The sequence below is a fragment of the Vigna unguiculata genome, chromosome 4 (genome assembly GCF_004118075.2).
Source record: "Vigna unguiculata cultivar IT97K-499-35 chromosome 4, ASM411807v1, whole genome shotgun sequence".
NCBI lineage: Eukaryota > Viridiplantae > Streptophyta > Magnoliopsida > Fabales > Fabaceae > Vigna > Vigna unguiculata.
Window position 1 is genome coordinate 5,604,508 of NC_040282.1, and position 20,129 is coordinate 5,624,636.

Genomic DNA, 20,129 nt, shown 5'->3' on the forward strand with positions numbered 1-20,129 from the left:
TATAGAGTGCATGGTATGATGGAAGGTGGAACACACACCAAAGCTTTTAACTTGTATAAAGGCTCATTCTTTTATAATCATTGCCATGAAGATAATCACACTACTTTGTCAAAGACCTTTTCTTTAGAAGTTTTTGCCAAATGAAATTTCTTACTTATTGTACCTAACTTAAAGGTTGTGGATCTGTTTTGAATTACGAGTCAAATTATATATAAAAATAGGGGAAAAAAAATCTTCGACACAAAACCATGTGACATAGTTCCTACGGATAAAATAGTTATAAATGTTAAAAATTTAAGTGTCAGTCTAAGTTTCACATTAGTTAAAAATAAGAAAATATAATACTATGTAAGAATAAAGACTCATAAACTCATTATCATAAAGTTTTAGATTGAGAGTGATGTCAATGTCTTATCTGGTTAGGCTTTGGTGTTCTATTTTTTCAGCAAAATCCTCTCTATAGATCTAACAAGTGATATCAGAGCTGATAGTAAAATCGACTTAGACGAAAATGAGTACTCATAGTTGGGAATAATAAAGAATAATAAACTTTAATATTTATAAAAAAAGTGAAGGTGGTGTAAAATGAGTATATAAATTTATTACGTGTTAAATTTAACCCACTTATATGTCATCGTGTATTTAAAGAATATTATATTTTTCTTCATAAGTTAGTGTCTTTTATTATATTGACTATAGTATATAGGCTTTTATTCGTTTCGTTATTCCTCTTAAATATTATTACCTAGATTTAGTCCATTGTAATTAAACAAGTTGAAATTTGAATCTCAACATATAAATTATCAAATTAATAAGCATAAAATTATTATTTTTTAATTTAATTGATAAAGTTAGTGTATTTCAGGATAAATACAATTAAATCAAGTAAAAGTATTTAGAATAAACGAATTCCGAATTTTTTATTTAATTGATAATGAAGGTTGAGTGTTATTTAAAAAATAATAATATAATTCAAAATCTATATAGATTTTTCGGGCCATTAATGCTATAACTAATCCTTCGGCTACGACACGCAAAGTATTAATTGAAAGTACAAAGTACTGTTTTAGCAGTTTATTTTTTATAATTATTTTTCGATTTAAATACTTTTTTGGTATTCATTTTCGTAATGTTTATTGTGGATGATTCTCATTTTGACAGAATATTTAAATGAATTCTCATTTTTACCGAATACGTGCTACCTGTATAATGCTTCGTTAATGATTTAAATGACATTACAGAAAAAGACCAAATAAAACACGAATTGCGAAAATAAGGATTATTTAAAACATTCGATAAAAATGAGGATCATTTCAAACATTATATTAAAATGAGAATGATCCGTAACAAATATTACAAAAATGAGGACTAAGTATTTAAGTCTTATTTTTCTAATGTTAATCTGATTAAATAAATTAAAAGTTAAGATTTGAATTTTCTTTTTCAGTATTTTCTTTTCTAAATTTACTGTAACCTAAAAAAGTTCAGTTCACGTTAACAGTGAATAAAATATTATAAAGTAAGAATTAAATCATTAATATATAAAAGTTAATTTGTCTGTCATGGGACCCTGCAACCACACCGTACCTGCGTGTTCCAAACTTCATAAACCCTATCGGGGAAATAAAATATGTCATTTTAAATAGAAAAATAAATAAAGATTTAAATTGAGTAAAAAAAAAGTACTTATGACATCTTTTTACCAGTCACTTTCCCTGTCAAATTTTTTTTAATGAAATAAATTTATCCAAAACTACAAAAAATCATAATAAATTATTACTTTATTAAAAACATTTTTTTTTGTAAACCGACACAATATTTGAAAGGTTGTGTTGTGACTCTAGTTACTATGGCATCAGACATAAACCAAAAACAACTGCAACAAATAAATAAGGATAATCTATGTTGTTTAAATTTTAGAAATTAGAAATTATAAATAGTTAATATTTGATGTCATAAATATTTAATAACAAAAGTTCTCCATAAGTTCAACAAATTTGGACCAACCCAGAAGGTAGGCCCCACCAGTGGAATCAGTGCCCACCAAAAGGGTATAAATGAAAAGAGATTCACACTGGGTTAATTTTCCTTTTCTAAAAGTCAAAACCGAGAAATTTCAATGGTCTAAAATAATTAATTAACTAATTAAATAGCTTCCAGAATGGAATGTAAGTTTGGAATTTTTTAATTGATTTTTTGATATTATTTTTTGACGTTTCAAATATGTAAAATTATAAATACTATAAATGTCAAAACGTTAAGATTAGGTGAAATAAAATGTGTTGGTAAAGAAGAATATTCTATACTTTATATTAATGAAAATAAATTTTAAAAGATTGAGAAAGTGATTATATGTTGAAAGAAAAATTATAAATTGAGACAAATATTTTTCAAAGAAGATACATGAAGATTAAAAATATTAAGTTAGTTAACTTGTTTAGAAAAAATATATTAAATTATTGTTTTAATCATCTTATTTGTTAGATAATTTTAAAATAGTCCTTTAATTATTCGTTGTTTCAATTTAATCTTTATGTTTTTAACTAATAATTGAATGATTATTTTGAAATTACCTTAAAAATGAGAGGATAAAATAATAATTTAACAAAAAAATGAAAAGAGGTACAAGTGAAACTTTTATAAAATATAGTATATAATGATAGAAATAATATATGCATAAGATACAATAATACAATATATTTAAGTATGAGTTAAAAATTGTGTACCTGGAACTAATGAAGGATCCATGGAAGTACGTAGTATGAGATGTTACTGTTCTCTTTCTGATGGATATTTTCAAACGTAAGAGTATTTTACGTTGTTACCTAAAAACTGACTAATGGGTATCAGTTTTATATCCCCTCAGCAGAGACCAGGGACCTCTCAAAATGTATCTGATTATTCAAGCCCATCACAGACCGTTTATTAAACAATCCAACCCCATCACAGATCGTTCATCAGAATACCCAAAATTATATATATATATATATATATATATATATATATATATATATTACCCATACAATAATTAATATTAACGAATAACTTAATTTATTATTAATGCTAATCCATAATAATAATTATATAGAGAATAATAATTTTATATAATTTTATTATATAAAATATAACATTCTCCCACTTGGATAACATTAATAAATAAATAAATTATATCAATTGCAACATAAGTACAAATACCAATTAAGAAATATAAACATGAATCACAAAGATAATATCCGATAGGGATACTTACCATATGCTTAGATTTCTTAAATAATGGATAATATATAGAATAAAAACAAACATAATAAATATGTGATCCCAAAATGGTTCATAAATTCTCTATGTAGAAAGAGAAAAGATGTAACGAAACTGACGTCATTGACAAATTTACATCTCATGAAAACCATAATAATATAAAGTGTAAATCTCAGACTCCCACTAACCCAATACATCAAAAGACTTAACCACACCCATATGAGTTACATGATTTTGAAAAACTCCAACAGATAAGCCTTTAGTTAGTGAGTCTGCTAACATATTTTCTGTAGCAGTATGCTCAATCCGAGTTTGATAATCCAAAACTTTCTCTCTAACAAACAGAAATTTTATATCAAAATGCTTTGAGCGAGTAGAACTTCTGTTGTTTTGAGATAAATGGACGGCAGCAGTGTTGTCACAATATATCACAAGTGGCCTAGAAATACTTTCAACAATTTGAAAGCCAGAAATCAAATTTTTAAGTCACACAGCTTGACAAGTAGCTTCATAACAAGCAACATACTCTGCCTCCATATTGGAAGTAGCTGTAAGAGTTTGTTTAACACTCTTCCAAGAAATGGCTCCTCCTGCCATCATAAAAATAAAGCCAGAAGTAGACTTTCGGTCGTCAGGGCAACCAGCAAAATCAGAATCAGAATAACCAATGACCTGAAGTTGATCAGACTTCTTAAAGGTCAACATATGATCCTTAGTTCCCTGCAAATATCTAAAGACCTTTTTAACAGCTTTCCAATGATCCAAACCTGGATCACTCAAGTATCTCCCTAAAGCATTAACAGCAAAAGCAATATCGGGACGAGTACAAACTTGAGCATACATTAAACTACCAACAGCGGAAGCATATGGGATTTTTTTCATTTCAACTCTGTCATTATCATTTTGAGGACACTGAGATTTGGAGAGTTTGTCACCCTTTTGAACAGGTGTTGCACATGAGGAACAAGAATGCATGTTAAACCTCTTGAGGACTTTATCTATGTATCCTCTTTGAGACAAACCAAGAATGCCACATGACCTGTCACGAGAGATCTGAATGCCCAGAACAACAGAAGCATCACCAAGGTCCTTCATATCAAAGTGGCTATTTAGTATAAATTTTGTCTCAATCAAAAGTTCAACACTACTACTAGCAAGAAGAATATCATTAACATATAAAACAAGAATGATGAAATGGCTCCCATTTTTCTTCAAGTAAATGCATTGATCTGAGGCATTTTCCTTGAAGCCAAAAGAAGTGACCACCTGATCAAATTTCAAATACCATTGCCTAGAAGCTTGTCTTAGTCCATAAATAGACTTCTTCAACCTGCAAACCAAATGCTCCTTACCTTTTTTAGCAAAACCATCAGGTTGAACCATATACACTTCTTCAAATAAATCTCCATTCAAAAAGGCTGTTTTAACATCCATTTGATGAAGCTCCAAATCAAAATGAGCTACTAAAGCCATAACAACACGAAAAACATCCTTAGTAGAGACCGGTGAGAAAGTCTCCTTATAATCAATGCCATCCCTCTAACTATAGCCTTTTGCTACAAGTCTGGCTTTATACCTTTCAACTTTTCCATCTGGACTACACTTAGTCTTGAAGACCCATTTACACCCAACTGGTTTACAACCTAGAGGCAAATCCACAAGATCCCAAACATCATTATGGGCCATAGAAGCTAACTCATCATGCATAGCATTTAACCAATCATCACCATGAGAACTAGAGATAACCTCTTCAAAAGTAGTAGGATCATCAACATTATTTAGATCATATTCATGCTCTTGAAGATACACTAGATAATCATCAGATATAGAAGATTTGCGTACTTTTTGAGATCTCCTCAAAGAAATTTCTTCAACAACATCATCGTGAACTTATTCATCTACTACAGGTGATGTGGCATCCACAAGATCTGGAACAAATTCATTTTCATCACGGACAACTGGAACATCATTATCTGCGGGAAGATAAATAGATGGCACGGGAATAACAACACGATCTTCTCTAAAAGTGACTAGTCGTGGTGTATTGCTCCCACTGTCCAAATCATCCTCAAAGAATACCGCACGGTCAGACTCAATAACCCGCATAGAGTGAGAAGGACAATAAAACCTGCTACCACGAGAACCCACACAATAACCAATAAAGAACCCACTGACAGTCTTGAGATCAAGTTTTTTTAACTGAGGATTATAAGGCCTCACTTCCGCCTTATAACCCCACACATGGAAATGTCTCAAACTTGACTTCTTCCCAGACATGAGTTCATAAGGAGTCTTTGAAACAGACTTACTAGGTACTTGATTAAGAATATACACAGCAGTCCTTGAAGCATCTCCCCAAAGGAAATCCGGTAAGGAGGAATGACTCAACATACATCTCACCATCTCTAAAAGAGTGCGATTTCTCCTTTCTGCAACTCCATTTTGCTGAGGAGTACCAGGCATAGTATACTGAGCTTCAATATCACATTCATCAAGAAATCTAGCGAAAGGTCCAGGATTTCTTCCAGTCTCATCATATCTGCCATAATACTCTCCACCTCTGTCAGACCTTACACATTTTATCTTCTTTCCTATTTTCAACTCAATAACAGCTTTAAAAGACTTAAAAGCATCCAAGGAACTTGATTTTTCCTGTAGGAGATCTATCCAGCCAAAACGGGAATAATCGTCTATAAACGTAATAAAATACCTATATCCGCCCATGGAAGTGGGTGTGATAGGTCCACATATATCAGTATGAATAAGCTCCAATACATTATCACTCCTGTTTGCTCTTGTATTTCTTACTTTTGCGGTAAGCTTGCCCTTAACACAATCAACACAAGTATCAAAATCAGAAAAATCCAAATCATGCAAAATACCCTCTTTAATCAACCTCTCAATCCGAAGTCTAGAAATATGTCCCAGACGTTTATGCCACAACATAGAGGAATTTTCATCAACTCTACTACGCTTATGTCCAATAATAGAATTAACAGACATATCATTCAGATTCAGCATGTAAAGTCCATCATATAAAACTCCTGAGCCAATAATAATTGAATTGAAATAAACAACAAGTTTACCATTGCCAAATTCAAAAGTGTAGCCACATTTGTCCAAAATTGAAACCGAAATCAAATTTCTTCTCATAGAAGGTACATAAACAACGTCTTTTAATAACAAAACATGTCCAGAAGGTAAATTTAAAGAAACTACTCCTATGTCTTCAACTAGTGCTCTAGCTCCATCTCCCATGATAATCTTGGACTCAACATCACTTGGTTTTCTCAGACTTGTGAACCCCTGTAAAGAATTCACAACATGAATAGTAGCACCCGAGTCTAACCACCAAGAATTGGGAGGAACATCAATAACATTAGATTCAAAATAAGCTAGAGCATATAGGAGTATACCTTCCTTATCAGCATTCTTCTTCTTAAGAATATAACAATCAGCTAGCTTGTGTCCAAATTTCTTACAATAGGCACAATTTCCCTTGAAGTACTTCTTCTTAGGCTCCAAAACCACTGGTGTTTTCCCTGTGTTCCCTTTTTCAGGACGAGATTTACCTTTGAAGCCCTTTTTCACAGGTTTAGTGCTTGAATTAGTAGCTGTAAACTGCACACTATGAGACTTGGTCTTTTTAATCGATGCTTCATCTTGAGAAATAATAGCTATCATTTCATCAATTGTCCATTCCTCCTTTTGAGTGTTGTAAGAAGTCTTCAACACATCAAACTGAGAAGGAAGAGATTCCATAACCTGCCAAACCAAGTAACTATCACCAAGATCTACCTTTAGAGATTTGAGTTTGTTATAATAGTGCACAAGCTTCATCATATGCTTACGAACACCACTGACACCATCATATTTGGTCTTCTCAAGAAGTGACAGATATTGACCCTTTTGAGCTTTATCAAAAGTCTTAAACTTCTCATCAACTGATCTCATAAAATCCTTAGCATTGTCATTATCCGGAATGCTCTGTCGAATAGACTTCTCCATGGTATATCTCATCACCATTAGGCACACCCTGTTCGAGTGTTCCCATTTTTCACGAGAAGCTCTCTGGACAATAGTGGACTCAGGCGTAAGAGCTTAAGGTTCTGCTTCTCTCAAGGAAAAATCCATGTTGGTAATTGCTAGATACAAATCCAAAGATTCTTTCCAGTCCTCAAAATTTGTCCCATTTAAAGTTTTGACCGAAGTCAATGGCATAGGCAAAGAAGCTGGTATCAAAATAATAAAGAAACATTTAATACACACTTATTGTGTAAATAAACAAAATAAATATTTCTGAATACACAACAAAATATGCCTATGATATCAAATTATTTCTTATTCACTATGATCCCGCCTAAGGGTCCCGAATCATAATAAATAAGAAATAAAACAAAATATAAAATATAATAAAATACAATGAACATCTCATGCCAAAAGAAATCTAATACCGATAGGGTACAAGACAAATAATTCACATAAAATACATTAATAATAAATTGTATCAAGAAAAATACATTGTATCAAGAAAAATAAAATACCGATAGGGTATAATTAATATTAATGTAATATCAAATTAATTAAAAAAATATTTAAATTATATCATTTCCATAAAATTTCATACAAGTATACCCACGATAGGTGAGTTAACAATTATATAAAATTATATCATGCTTAACAAAAAATATAATAAATTATATAATGCATGAAATAATAATAATAATAATAATAATAATTGTTATTATTATTAATTTAATTTTTATTTATTTATTTATTTTATTATTATTAAATGTAATTATTTTAATAATTTTTTAAGGTGCCGCTGCAATTTTTAGCCACAGTGCACGTGGCCATTAATGTTTTGAAAGATAATTAATGCACGTGGCCATCATGCATAGCAATTTTTATCCATAGTGCACAGTGAGGCTGGTCAATTTTGAAAGATTCAAAAAGAAACTGACGCACAGTACACGTGGCCATGAAGGTGCGAAATATGTGCTACCAAAAGTGCCGCGAACAAAAGACCTCCGATGAACAGTGCGAAAAAAGATATACAGTGATGCAGTGAACAAAAGATGACCACCGCGCATAAACATGTTGTGCACTGTTCAAATATGTGCCGCGAACAAAAGATGATCACCGCGCACAAACAAAACCGACCTCCGATGCAGCATCGTGATCCTTACAGACAGGGCTACCGATTAGGATTTTCAAGAACAATTAGGTTTGTACTGTGCAAACATAAAACCCACAAAATTGGGTCTGCCGAGAGAGAAGCTTATCATTATTGGGGTTTCCTTAATTAGGATTTTAAACATAATTAGGGTTTTAAACAGCAATTAATCTCTCTATTAAATTTCCAATATTATGATACACTTTCCAAAAGAATAATTATATTTTGTATCTTGATGGCTCTAATACCAATTGATAGAAATAATATATGCATAAGATACAATAATACAATATATTCAAGTATGAGTTAAAAATTGTGTACCTGGAACTAATGAAGGATCCATGGAAGCACGTAGTATGAGATGCTACTGTTCTCTTTCTGATGGATATTTTCAAACGTAAGAGTATTTTACGTTGTTACCTAAAAACTGACTAATGGGTATCAGTTTTATATCCCCTCAGCAGAGACCAGGGACCTCTCAAAATGTATCTGATTATTCAAGCCCATCACAGACCGTTTATTAAACAATCCAACCCCATCACAGATCGTTCATCAGAATACCCAAAATTACATATATATATATATATATATATATTATCCATACAATAATTAATATTAACGAATAACTTAATTTATTATTAATGCTAATCCATAATAATAATTATATAGAGAGTAATAATTTTATATAATTTTATTATATAAAATATAACATATAAGTCACATTAAATAAAATAAACATACAAAAAATGCACATATTTAAATTGTTTAAATTTTTAATTTTAACATTCACTTTCTTCAATCATTTCTTTTCGACCAGCAGCATTGATGTTAATGTTATATATAATCTACATAATACATGTATTTCGTATTATTTTTTGTTTTCTTTTATAAAAGTAAGTATAAATGTAATGTTGTCGTATTTGAATTGTTTTAGTCATATTTCTAATTTTTAATATTTTTATAAGTTTGGTAAAATACTTGATCTACTTCAAAGTTCATTCAAGTTGATTTTTTTTCATAAGTTATTAGTCAAACTAAAATAAAAAATAAAGAATTATTTACGTTTTATTTGTATTAAATCATATTTTTTATTACATTCCTATACAAATTTTCATAAAAATGACAACTCTAAATTACATTAAGTTTTAGTTTCACGATTCAAGAAGCTTATAACATAAAAGACAAACAAAAATATTATTTATTAAGGTGTCAATATGGGCCTGGCGTGTCCCACCGATCTGTAGGCCTATAAAAATAACATGGGCGGGTCAAGACAATGAACCCGCAATGGCCCTGTCATCGAAGTCCACAGTCCGCGCGAGCTGACCTGTAAGCCCGCATAAAAAATATTTGCATTTGTGTATATGAGTTACTTTTTTTATGGACTATTGCATTAACGTTCTAAATTTTTGTATGACTGAAAAAAACAAGTATTATGTATTTTTTAATATGCTAAAATTTGAAGAATACATCTTGTATGTCAAAGTACGAATGTGAATATGATGAAAATGTTGAATTATCAACTATGATGCACATATACTGTGAAAACCCTCTCTCTGCTACCAACTTCACAGAAAGCAACACAACTCTTACCTTGCACTCTTCTCCTTCACTACTTCTTTCTCTGCCTTCTCTCTACCAGAAAACATTTTGAAATCACATCCTAAAGTATGAATTATTCTCTCTGTTACAGAATTCATACCTGAGGTTAGTTCAGAAGCACTTCCTCAAGTTGAGCCTTCCCTCCCTACGCGTAAGTCAATCTCAATTCCTCCCTTGTCTTCCAATTTTCGAATTTGGGTATTTCCATCTTTCTGGGTTGAGGTAGGGCCTGTTCTTACACTTGGCAATTGTAATTCAGCGTCTTAGGTTATGAGATTGAGGTGCCCCTTTTGTTGAAAAAAGTTCTTGCTTGTGGAAATTTCAAAGGTAAGGGGAGCTAGCCATTTTTATTCAAATTCGTATAACAATTTGTTTGATGAGTCTGAATTGCATGTTGAAGTGTTGAAATGATGTTTGAATTGCATGATTTTGGTATGGATTGATTGTGTGAAGAATCTGGGTTCTTGCATGTGGGAACAGGTTCGTAATCTGGTATTTTCGCTTGGGCGAGTGACTCTCACCTGAGCGAAAACACCAGAAAACCCATCTATGTTCCTGCGCGAAGTCTCGCCTAGGCGAGCTGAGGTCGCTTAAGCGAGAACCACCCTCGTCTAAGCGAACCCGCTTAGCCTGAGCGAGAGTTCGCCCAGGTTTTTAATTTTTGCCACTGTTAGAGCCTCGCTCAGGCAAGACTGACTCGCCTAAGCGAGACAGCCCCTTGCATAGGCTAGATTGTCTAGCTTGAGCAAGAGCTACTGCAGTGGTTTGCTTGGAGTTCTGTTTTAAAGAGTGAAGTCAGATGTAAAATTGTATTTTGTGCAATTAATCTCTTATATGTTTGAAATGTCATTATTAATGTAGTGAGTGGTGAAAATTGGATGAATATGAATTATGAGGAGTTGTGGTTGAAATAGAATTTCAAGGGAAATTCATATGAGCTTGTTAGTGTGTGTAAGGACATGAGGAATCCGTATTGATTGGTATCTTAAAACTCCAATAATCATTCACGCTCAGATAGAGCAGAATGAATTATGTCGCGAGGAGTAGCAGGAGGTCCTAGTCTTTGGACTTGATCAAGTCTTAGACGTGAAGGGGACTTACCCTGGGAGTGGTTGGGTGATAACCCCTTGTGCCCAAACTCTGTAGAGTTTGGGAACCTTCACAGGTGCAAGCCACCAAGAGCTCCAATGTCGCTTACACAATCCGGATATCAAGTCTAGAATTATATATAATTGAGCTATGTTTTTGTGAATGATAATTATGATATGAACTGTATGATTTCTCTTATTTTCAGTTAGCTCACCCTTCTTGTTTATGTATGTTTTTCCTTGTGTGCTCTCTTTTGCAATGATCACCTGCTGTTGGTGTGAGCAGAGCCGAATCCAGATGAAGATACCCCTCTCCTGAACAGGAGTTGATCGGTTGCATGGGTGTTCCGTGGTAGTTTTTGGGTTAGATACCATGGAGTTTTGAGATGTATAGATTATCTTCTTGTATACTTATGCTTGCCACCAGGAATTCATAGTATTGGTTTTGGATGACTGTATCAGCATTATATAACAATTATTTCCTACTATCTGCTTTGCTTGATCATAATATAATGTTTTATTTGGTAGTGTGAAAACTATTAAATGGGATGTTACATATACGATATGTGTATCGGATACGACACGTATCTGATACGTCGATACGTTTATTTTCAAAATAATAAGATACGATACATGATATATGAATATTGAAAAGTGTACAATAATTCTTAAACAAATATAATAATTATATGATTGTTATTGTATGAATCTAAAATTTCTAATTAGAGACCAATTATTTTGGTAATCAAAACCTCATAGCTAATGTTAGTGACCAATTAGAAACTAATTCATAATTGAAACTATTCTAAATATCAATTTAAAGACCAATTATATATTTTTTTTAAACTATTTTAGTTGTCAATTTAGTCACTATATAATGACTAATTATTTGTTGTCACTAAATTTGGTCATTTTTTCAAATATTTTCTTGTAGTATACTACAAATTTATAAATTAGATACTTCATTAATAAGTATTGATAAAATATCTTCAATTATCGGACATGATACGTGTCAGACACTGATACATGACCCAAATTGAAGTATTGGTGCATCATAGCTTGTCAATAAAAGAGAATGGGTAATATAGTAATTTTGGTAATATCTTCTTTTCTTATTATGTAATAGATTAGTCAATACAATTTTTTGTTTTTTTCCTTTTATAATTAGTCAGTATCCAATTACTTTTCCAATAAAAAAGTTTACTGGATTATTTTTTTTCAATAAACAAGTTTAACTGGTATTTAGAATAGAGAAATGTATGGCCTATTAGCTCAGTTGGTTAGAACGTTGTGCTAATAACGCGAAGGTCACAGGTTCGAGACCTGTATAGGCCATATGTTGTTTTGTATCCAATTATTTTTCCAATAAAAACGTTTATGGTTAGAGCAATTATTTTGGTAGTTAAAACCTTGGTAGCTAATGTTAGTGACTAATTTATAAATCAATTCATAATAGAAACTATTTTAATTATCAATTTAGAGACCAATTATAATTTTTTGAAATTATTTTAGTTGTCAATAATTTTTAGTTTTTAAATTGTAACCTAAATTGGACACTATATAGTGACTAATTATTTGTTGTCACTAAAATTGGTCATTATTCAAAGATTTTCTTGTAGTGTCCTGCAACTTTATAAATTAGATACTTCGTTGATAAGTATCATAAAATATCCTAAAGTATCGGATACAGATACGTGTCAGACATAGATACGTGACACAAGTTAAAGTATCGGTGCATCATAGATTATCAATTTATCATCCAACACCCCAAAGTCTATGCTTAATAATTTTGTGAACTTCTTAAAGTTTTCCAATTTTTTGAACATTGAAAGTTTTATCATAAGAATTTTAAAAAAATTATAATTTAAAAAAAAATTGTGGGCTGGCCCGCACTTATGCGGGGTGGACTTTTCAACCCGCGTTGAAAATGCGGGGCAGGGCGTTCCTAATGTGGGTCAGGCCTAAATGGGTCGGGTCAGCCCGCATTGCCACCCTTATTATTTATTAGAAAAAATTTAAATGTATTAAAAATTACTAATTATTTGTGTTGTGGTCAATTAAATTTTGAGTGTTCATTGTATTCTCGTAAGATTGTATTCAAATATATATGTATATATGGTTATTAATGACTATATAATGAAGTCTAAGTCTATGATATTTTCGGCCCTAAGTCAAAGATACTTTAAGCTCGTGTTTGACTTTTCTTATTCTCTTGTAATAGAGTGTTGTAAGGTGTAGCAAAATTCATGCTATGTAGGGTGTGGATGTACTTGGGTCAAAAGGTTGAGAATGTTTTCTATATGTTGTATAAATTTGCATATAGTGATTATTCTCTGTGGTTGTGATTTTTCTTCGTATTTGGAGTTTCCACGTTATATTCTTGTGTTCTTTGTGTTAATATGATTTCTCTGTTAATAGGGTGATTCTTGGGAGTAATGTTCTTAATTGATGATGTGTTTTTTCTCAACAATGGGATCATAGTTGTTCAGTAGGATTTTTCTTAGTATATTATGTGGTTGCAACTTAGTCTTATCTTCCATATTAGAAAATATTTAATTCCTTATTGTTGCCGAATCATCCTTAGTTGTTGAAGTTGCAATGAGAGATTTGATGGAATGATAATTGTCAGCATCATGTTGGTGCGATGGATTTGTAGTTGAGTTCTTGAATGTGCAAAGACCGTGAGTCGTGTTGGATCTGTAGTAGAGTTCGCATGTGGCGAGATGCTCCTAAATCTGCGGAGGACATCGTAGTTGGTGCTCATATGGCCCAGTGAGTGATGTACGATGGAGATATGATATGTGTTAGTCACGGTTTGTGGCATGTGCGTGGAGGAAGTGCTTTGCAATTTACATATCTGCTTCGACGAGAGTCAATAGTGGTGCTACGTCAACAAGTGTTACGTTGATGAGTGTTGTATCTCAAGCGAGGGAGTCAAATGGCACGGTAGCTGCGAAGTACGAATGTTTGATTTGTGGCTTTTCGCAAGGTTTGGTGGTTTTGCATAATGGGTTGCGGCATGGTTCCGACGAAGGGTGTATGTGGTGATTATACACGTGCATTGATTAACATTGATGGGGTGCATGAAAATTCTTGGAATGATTTAATTCGAAGTGAAAATTCTTAGGATAGTTTGATTGCAAATGGAAATTCTTGGGATAATTTGATTCCATGTGAAAATTCTCAGGACGATGATTCCAAGTGATACTCTTGATAGGAGTATGATTGCTGGTATAGGCAAATGAAGATGTGCTTATTTTAATCAGGATGGAGAATGTTGGACTGATGAAAATAATACGTCTTGGAAGGAAAGTCCCACATCGCCTAAGATAACTTAGGGGTGGTTGTTAGTGACTATATAATAGGCTCTAAGTCTATGATATTTCTCTGACCCCAAGTCAAAGACACTTTGAGGTAGTGTTTAACTTTTCTTATTCTATTGTAATAGAGAGTGTTACGATATATAGTGAAATTATAAAATTATTGCTTTGGAGGGTGTGAGTGCACTTATGGTCAAAGGGTTAAGAGTGTTTTGTGTATGTTATACAAATTTGCACATAATGATTATTCTCTACAGTTGTGGTTTTTGTCCGTATTTGGAGTTTTCACGTTATATTCTTGTGTTGTTTGTGTTAATCTTATTTATCTATTAATATAGTGATTCTTGTAGTAAAAACGATAATGATTTTAATTGACGATGTATTTTTCTCAACAATATATATATATATATATATATATATATATATATATAAACATTTTTAATTATTTATAAAAATATAATCATTTTGATGGTTATATCTTGAATCTGAAGAAAGCTTTGTGAAACGTGATGAGCATATTGTTTTGAAAATAAAACAACTTTTTTTTTCATAAAAATTGTGAAAGATACAAAGAAACCCACTTTTAAATTGGAAGGGAAATTCCACACATAGTACTTAATGTCCAAAATCTGTCGGTTCTATAATTTTCATTAGGTTGACAATCCCACAAATACTTTTGCAACACTAAGTTGGAAAGTATAATTAAAATTCATAAATAACAATTAAAGTTCATAAATCACAATCATTCTATATTTTAATTATTTTTATTTTAAAATATTTATTACTATTTTAAGAACAATTTATTTATAAACTACCTCTCCAATATTTTATAAATCACTTAATCCAAACAAAATTACCTTTCTCGATGAAAATATATATATAAATCACTCCAATATTTTATAATTCCACCTTGTTTAACCTTAAAGATGCTAGAGTGGTGTGTGATGTTAAGGTGAACTCAATTGTAGTATTTAGGAGGTGAAATTAACCACATGTTCTTCACATGATGAGTTGGAGTGAAGTTTTCTTTGAATTGATGTGTCATGTTTAGCTAAATATATTAATTGTTAAATTGATTTATATTACTTAATATTACTCAAAAAATGCTTAAGATGGGAAATTCACTAAAAATAGGGTTGCATTTTGACCTTATTGCACTTAGGTGGTGCACAAACTTCGGTCAAAACATGAGTTAAACTGATTTTGCCTTTGACTTGAAGTAATTTGAACAGTTCTCAAAATTTATACAAAAATAACCAAAATCAGTTTTTGTTATTTCACTTTTTAGCACACAAATCGTTCAAAAGACGAACAGAGTGTTGAAAAAGGTAACATTTTTCTAGGTTTAAAAAAATACTAATGTTTCGTCGTCATTGTTTTCTTTCTTGTTGGTGATCTTTTACAGATCAAATTTCAGAATGCCATTTTAACGCTTTCACCAACCGTACCCACCAACCAGCCGTTCTCTCTCAAGTTTCTTAATGCTCCCTCTGATTCCTGTGCTTCATTGTTGAATTTCTGATTACACTTACGTAATCTCATTCTTTGTTTTATTTCGGCCAAGACATAAAAAATATTGCAAAAAAATTGAACCTTTCAATTCTCTCTCTGTCTTTCTCTGTTTCTCTCTCTTTGGATTCTGTAACAAACCAAGGCAGTGAGAAGACACGCAACACCGAATCAGAAACAGCACGAGAGAAAAAAAAAAAAAACTTGCTTGCACGTTCTGTTCCCAGTGGTCCCATCTCCTTTCTTGTTCATCTTCTTCTCCACTTTCTTTTTATTCACCTTTTTCCCTTTCTCTTTTCTGGTTCAGAGCCATCCTTTGTTTCTCAGAAAACAACAAGGTATGCTTGTTCTCCTACACCTGCCTAATAAAAATTCACCATCTTGGTCGTGTTTGTAATCCTCTAAATGCAAATGGGTCTGTTGAAAAATTTGATCTTTGGTGGATTGAAATGGGATTTCTGAACCTCCCCTGATTCGAGTTTTTTCTGTTGTATTGGATTGGTTTTCATCTGGGGTGCCTTCTTATATTGATTTTTAATTTTTATACAAAGGAAATTGATTTTTCATCTCGTGATTCTAAAATATGTTTCAAGATGATCGTTAATGGTGGCGGTGTGGGAAAAAAGTTTTCTTCACCATTAAGTTTTTCAATGTGTTTTTTTTATGATTTTTTGTTGTGACTTTCGCTGAAAGATCGGTATCTGGTGATGGTTTTGCTTTTGGATGAATATTCTGCTGCGTTGATTTTGATTGAATTATGATATGATTCTCAGCACCCGGGTGGATTTTGTTGCATTTCTAATTCTTCATTGATTTGCTTAGATGATTGGTTGCTCGGTTAATGTGCTTGCTTGATGAGTGTCTTCTTTTTATAAAGGATCAGTTAATGGCAGAGCTTACTGTTTCACAATTATTATAGGTAGTCTTAGATTACCTATGTTTACAAGACATGAGAATGTGTTTTATTGAAGTTTGCCTGCTGGGGCATCATGATTTTTCTTTTTGGTTGTTTGATGACTTCTTTTCCTTTCTCTGTTTGTTGCTGTCTGGTTTGGTTCCTGTTACATTAATAGTTTCATACATTCTATTTTACAGTGATAAAAGAGAGTGTATTGTTGTGGATCGAATGAAGAAAATCAGATGTGTGAATCAGTATAAAAGTTTTTTCTTCTGTGCATTTCCATTTGGAGACACGGATCATAAGTTTGAAATCAAACGAGATCAATTATTTTGTGTTTTGGAAAGAATTTCTCTAAACTGAGACCAGTTTTTAAAAGTAAATTCCTTCTTTCTGCAACTTTCAATAAGCATTTTCATTCCTTTCTACCATAAGTGGTTTGTTCTTGTTTCTGAAGTTAGTTCCACCATTGCTTAACATTCTGTTCTATATGTATAAGCTGTATTTAACATTGGTTTTCTTTTTTGTTTTGTTTCAGGATTGTTTTCTGAATCTTGTTCTGCTCATTAACTCCTCTCATCTCCAAGATGGCCAATGAAAGTGGAGAATTACCAATGACCCCAGAAGTGACTAACTCACCCGGGGTTGAAAAAAGAAGGCATTTACCTGACAAAGCTAGTTCTGGAAGCAGTGTTGAAAAAGTTGTTCCTAATTATCTCAGAGCTTCAACAGGTTCTTGTCATGATTTTTGCAAATATGGTAAGAAACATGCGCATGAAGTGAAGGAAAGACGCTCTATACCTGATAGAGCTACGAGAAAACAGCTCCACCAAAGTTTACAAGGTAGTGTTGGTGGGATAACCGTATCAGTTGCTAGGCTCAGTGCATCTGTAGATTCCAAGCTGACAAAGATTTCAACAAGAAAACTGAAAGAATCAGTTGATTCCAAGATGGTTTCTGATACATCAGACACTCCTAAGCAGAAGCGGCCAACAAAGTCATTTGACAACCCAAAGGAATCACGGAACGAAGTTACGGTGAACCGGAGAAAATCAACGTTGGCCAAGGTTAATCCATCTCTCCTGAGGTGCCATACATCTCCTCCAATAAGACTAGAAATTTCTTCAATGAAGGAGGTCCAATCTCCATCAAAGTCTGCTTCCAAAAAGGTTGGAACTCCATCAAAATCAATATCTAGGAAAGTGGATTCTCCATCAAAACCAACTTCTAGGAAAGTGGAAGCTCAATCAAAATCAACTTCTAGGAAGGTGGAGGCGCCTTCAGGATCAATGGCCAATAAGATGGACTCTCCATTAAAACCTACTTTCAATGAGATGAGGAATCCCTCAAAACCAATCTCCAAGGTCAAAACTTCATCAAAACCATCTTCCAATGTGGTGAAAACTTCATCACAGATATCTTCTCTCAAAGGTAAAGAAGCAAATTTGTTTGAAAAACGTTTGCCTTCTTTAAATTTAAGCAATGTTAGGAGGAAGCAAATATCTTCCATGAATACCCCAGATGTCGATGTTGGTCAAATATATAATAAGATCAAGTTGGAAAAGGGGGCTACATCCTCCAAAGCAGGTTCAAAAAAACTGATGGCACCTCAGAAGGCTTTGTTATCCCCCAGAGCTTCCCTCAGAAGAGTTGCAAGTCTAAATTCAAGAAAGTTGAAGAGCCTGAAAATTGCATCTCACCTTAAGCATCAGCAGACTCCCAAAAAGGTTGAGCACGAGGAACACGACAACAACAACAACAATGAGGTAGAGGAAAAAACTTTGTATGTCATCAAGATGGAAAGTGAAAACAAACCCTTGCAATCTGATCAGAATGCTAGCTATGATGATGAATCATACATTCCTCAGTTGTTATCACCTAAGTCTTCGGTGTCCTCAATTTCCGAATCCTTTTCTGCAAAAGACCGAGAGGAATCTGAATATACAACTAGTGAATATGAGCAGAATGAGCAGGATGAGCAGGATTCTTTCTCAGGAAGCCATGAAGTTGAATGCATAGAGAAGGAGAAGACATTGGAAGATGAAAAGAAAAGCAAGAACACAAAGAATGTGGTGGCGTATTCCAAAAACAAGGACAACAAAGTGGTAAAATTGAAGTTCAGAAGGGGAAAAGTGGTTGAAAATCCAACTGAGATAAGTAGTCCAAGGAGGATCAAGTTCCGGAGAGGAAAAGTGCTGGGTGGGAGGGCCAGTGTTAAGGTTGACACCCGGAAAAGCTTTGAAAGACACGAAAGCTGTGCTGACAGCAATGGTGCTACAACTGCTCCAGAAAAGGTTATTTTAAGACATCAAGATATGCAAGACAAGAGAGATGCACAGGGACTATTCAATAATGTAATTGAGGAAACAGCAAGTAAACTAGCCGAAACTCGGAAGAGCAAGGTTAAAGCACTGGTTGGTGCCTTTGAAACTGTGATCTCTCTTCAAGAGAAAAAACCTTCTGTAAACACACTCAGCTGACAAAATCTGGAGTAGGCATTTTCTAGCTTTTTCACTTGTTTTGTAAAGAAATGATAGGAAAAATAAACCTGAGCTTTGGTAGTAGTTGTGAGATCTACAAGCTGAAGGTACTGCAGAAAGTAGAGGTAGATTTGCCTTGAATTGTCTTTAGAAACTCTGCATGTAGAGTTTAAAAGGGGGTTTTTTGTGATGTCAAACTTATCTTAACTTGCATCATATACTTTTTGTTTCATTCTGCTTTGGAAATCCATACCTGTTGTGAATGATTTGGATCTTCTAATTTTGAATAAAATATCAGATAGTGATGCCAGTGGCTTTGTTGTACTTTTACCCTGGAAAGCAAACTTGCTTTGAACTTGTTAAAATTTCTGTTACTTCTTTGATGTTGTTCATATCAAAGTAAGAGTTGTCAGTATTGTGCGTTTGTTTTTTGTAAAACAATTTTCTCTTAAATCTGCTGTTATCATCTGGTTAACTAATTAGTTTGTGAATTTGATACATTTTCTGAGATTTTAGTGTTGTTTGGCGACATTTAAACTAGCATAAAGTATGGTGCAAGAACCTTTCAAATATCTAGGAGAACTTCATCTACAAATCAGACAATAATTTGGAACTATTTTCTTCCATAATTCATCGACTACTCATGAAGAAATTGTGTCTCAACTCACTGTTGTTATCTAACTTCTATTTGGAGAAAATGTGGTGATTCTCTTTGTGCCTGGAAGAAGTTGCTATCATTGTCTTTGTGCACATTGGCACCTTTTTCCCATCACTTTGATAATTTTGTTTCCCACAAGAGAA

General features: G+C 32.8%; 1 protein-coding gene and 1 non-coding gene across 4 annotated transcripts; both read left to right on the forward strand.

The window, feature by feature from the left end:
- Nucleotides 1–12,382: 12,382 nt before the first annotated feature.
- Nucleotides 12,383–12,456, forward strand: TRNAI-AAU. Its single transcript has one exon. It is a non-coding gene; the product is annotated as a tRNA-Ile (tRNA).
- Nucleotides 12,457–15,749: 3,293 nt separating this feature from the next.
- On the forward strand, nt 15,750–19,658 carry LOC114182359 (probable replication factor C subunit 1). Of its 3 annotated transcripts, none has more exons than XM_028069226.1 (2): nt 15,750–15,769; nt 17,387–19,658. In XM_028069226.1, the coding sequence occupies exon 2, from the start codon at nt 17,436–17,438 to the stop codon at nt 19,326–19,328; it is 1,893 nt and encodes a 630-aa protein (XP_027925027.1). In that variant the 5' UTR covers nt 15,750–15,769; nt 17,387–17,435; the 3' UTR covers nt 19,329–19,658. The 3 variants fall into 3 exon arrangements, with proteins under 3 accessions (XP_027925027.1, XP_027925026.1, XP_027925028.1); XM_028069225.1 differs by lacking the exon at nt 15,750–15,769 and adding an exon at nt 15,826–16,288; XM_028069227.1 differs by lacking the exon at nt 15,750–15,769 and adding an exon at nt 17,066–17,226.
- Nucleotides 19,659–20,129: the final 471 nt, after the last annotated feature.